Source organism: Triticum dicoccoides, chromosome 5A (assembly GCF_002162155.2).
Source record: "Triticum dicoccoides isolate Atlit2015 ecotype Zavitan chromosome 5A, WEW_v2.0, whole genome shotgun sequence".
In the NCBI taxonomy this organism is placed as follows: Eukaryota; Viridiplantae; Streptophyta; class Magnoliopsida; order Poales; family Poaceae; genus Triticum; species Triticum dicoccoides.
Genome location: NC_041388.1, coordinates 695,415,032 through 695,417,433, shown reverse-complemented (window position 1 = coordinate 695,417,433; position 2,402 = coordinate 695,415,032). Strand labels below are relative to the sequence as shown.

The following is a 2,402-nucleotide window of genomic DNA, read 5'->3' as shown; positions in this document are numbered from 1 at the left end:
ACTTTTTTTGGGTCTCTTGTTATAGCTCCACAGCTTTTGAGAAAATTTTTGGGAGGAATCTATGGTTCCCATTTTGACCTATGGGTACATGGATGCACCGCTCTCATCTTTTTCTCTTACGATGTGCATTTTACTTGTATATATATGTCGCTATTCAGTTTAATATTACACTAGAAACAAATGGGTACCTCTCAATAAATTATGGTCAAGTATTTTTATAAGGCTACTGATGCAAAGTTCCAAAAAGGAAGACTGCTTTTGGCACAAAAATCGTTTCATTCAGAATCAGGTGCTTTTGAATACGAATCTAGTGATACGATTTCCATATAATATAAACTATATTTTATAGGTGTAATTAATTATTGTTGAAAACTTGAATCCTTAAGACTGTTGTGTGCCATACATTTTGCAACGTAGATATATTTGCTAGTTGCAAAAGCAAAAGGCTGAACCTATATATACATACCCGAGAGTGTATAGTATAGAACATTTTGTGGCCAGCAACCGAGTGATTGGCGTTGATGATCTCAGCACCTTCTTCCTCATGGATGGTGATTACCTCATGGAGCTTGATCGGCCTCTCCATGCAGCATATCAGTCTCACCTCCATGCTTGAATCATCGTGTTGCCGCACCTGCAACACCGGTTCCGATGCCTCCCAAGCTTTCTCTTCCTCTGGCGACCCTGCACCACTGCTTGTGGTAGTCGTGGTAGTGGGCGTTGGGATGCTAGTATCTCCTTTTAAGGTATCCAAGGCCTGCACAGAGCTCCTCCTACGTTGTAGCTCATCGACCCTCTCCTTCAGCTTCTTGATGTATGACGCCCCAACATCCAGGCTGCCTAGTTGGGTCATTGTATCCTACACACACATTTAAGGAACAACAATATGGAAACATTATGTGGAAGAATTTACAATTTTTATTTCTTGACATGATTTACTTCGCTCAAACAACATTATATTTTAGACAATGGAAGAGTTCTATTTTTACCGGTCTTTGCATCATGATGCACAATCACACATAATAAAACCTTTTGGATTACAGAATCATCTAACAAAAGACCAATTGTGGGGTTTCTTCAACGATATGTGGTACCTAAAGCAGTTAGGAAAAGACTTGACTTCTTGGTTAGTAACCTCCCCACGTACTTTATGTGCTCCTTTCTTCTCCCTCCTGGTGTCGTTGAGCAAATCGATCGTAGGCGTCGTGCTTTTTTTTGGACCGGCAAGGATACTTGCTCGGGTGCTCGCTGTCTAATTGCTTGGGATAATGTGTGTGTTGATGTGCAGGAAGGTGGCTTCGGGATCCGCGACCTTCGACGGCAAAATATGTGCTTGCTTCTCAACTTCGTCCACAAGCTTCACCTCCCGAAGTCTCCGCCTTGGAAGCAGTGGTTCCTCTGCTGCTCCCGCGGCGACATCGGTGATTCCACGTCGTCTCCGTCTTTTCTCCAGAGCATCGTCGACATGGGTCTGCCGATGTACAGGTCGGTCACCCGCGTGGAGCTCGGGGATGGCTGCACTACTTCTTTCTGGCAGGACAGGTGGCTCCCCGGATGTGCGCCGTGCTTCGAGTTCAAGGCTCTCTTCTCCCACTCGACACGGCCTAACGCCACCGTCGCGGGTGTCCTTCGGGACGGCATCTCGCTTCAGCCGCGACTGTCCGCTGTGGCCGCAGCGGAGCTGGAGGCGGTCCGGGTGGTGCTCCGCTCCGTCCATCTCTACCCTAGGGCGGATCGCCGGATCATGGCCTGGGGCCCGGAGACGCGGTTCTCCTCACGTGCAGTGTACCGGGTGCTCTCTCTGCACGGCTGCACCGACCTCACCTCCTCCGAGATTTGGGCCTCCCGCCTCCCCTCGAAGATCAAGGTGTTCGCGCGTCTCCTCACCGGCGGGCGCCTTAGCACGCGGGTGAACCTCCACGCCAAAAGTTGCTCCCCCACCCCGTCATGCGAGTCTTGTGGCTCTGATGAGACCATTGACCACCTCTTCATCACCTGTACGCGCGCTGCCGAGGTCTGGGGGCGGCTCAGCATGGGCTCCCTACATTGTGTTGGCGAGGCTCTCTCCTCTGCTCCCCCTGAGTCTGTCTCTCGCTCGTGTTGGAGAGACGGGCTGTTTGTTCTCCTCTGGCAGGTTTGGAAGGCACGGAACGACGTGGTCTTCAACCGCCAACAGTGTGACGCGAGGTCAGTTCTTCAGAAGGCTTCCGATGACCTCCTTATCTGGAGTAGGCGCTTCCGTGACCATGAGCGCCACCAGCTGATGGTCGTTCGCGCCTTGCTCCTTGCTTGTGCTTAGCATAGATGAGCCACTCCCTCCCCCCTGTTGTCTTCCTTTATCTTGTTGCTTTTATCTTTTCGATAAAAACACTGTATGACTGCCGAGTCCTTCGAGTAATATA

General features: G+C 49.9%; 1 protein-coding gene across 1 annotated transcript in view; it reads right to left on the bottom strand.

The window, feature by feature from the left end:
- The window catches only part of LOC119304257 (transcription factor bHLH168-like), a 5,872-nt gene that overhangs the window by 1,798 nt on the left and 1,672 nt on the right, over positions 1-2,402 (bottom strand). The window contains exon 3 of the mRNA XM_037581434.1: positions 467-859. Within this exon, the coding sequence (XP_037437331.1) occupies positions 467-859 (393 nt within the window). The remainder of the gene's footprint in view (positions 1-466; positions 860-2,402) is intronic.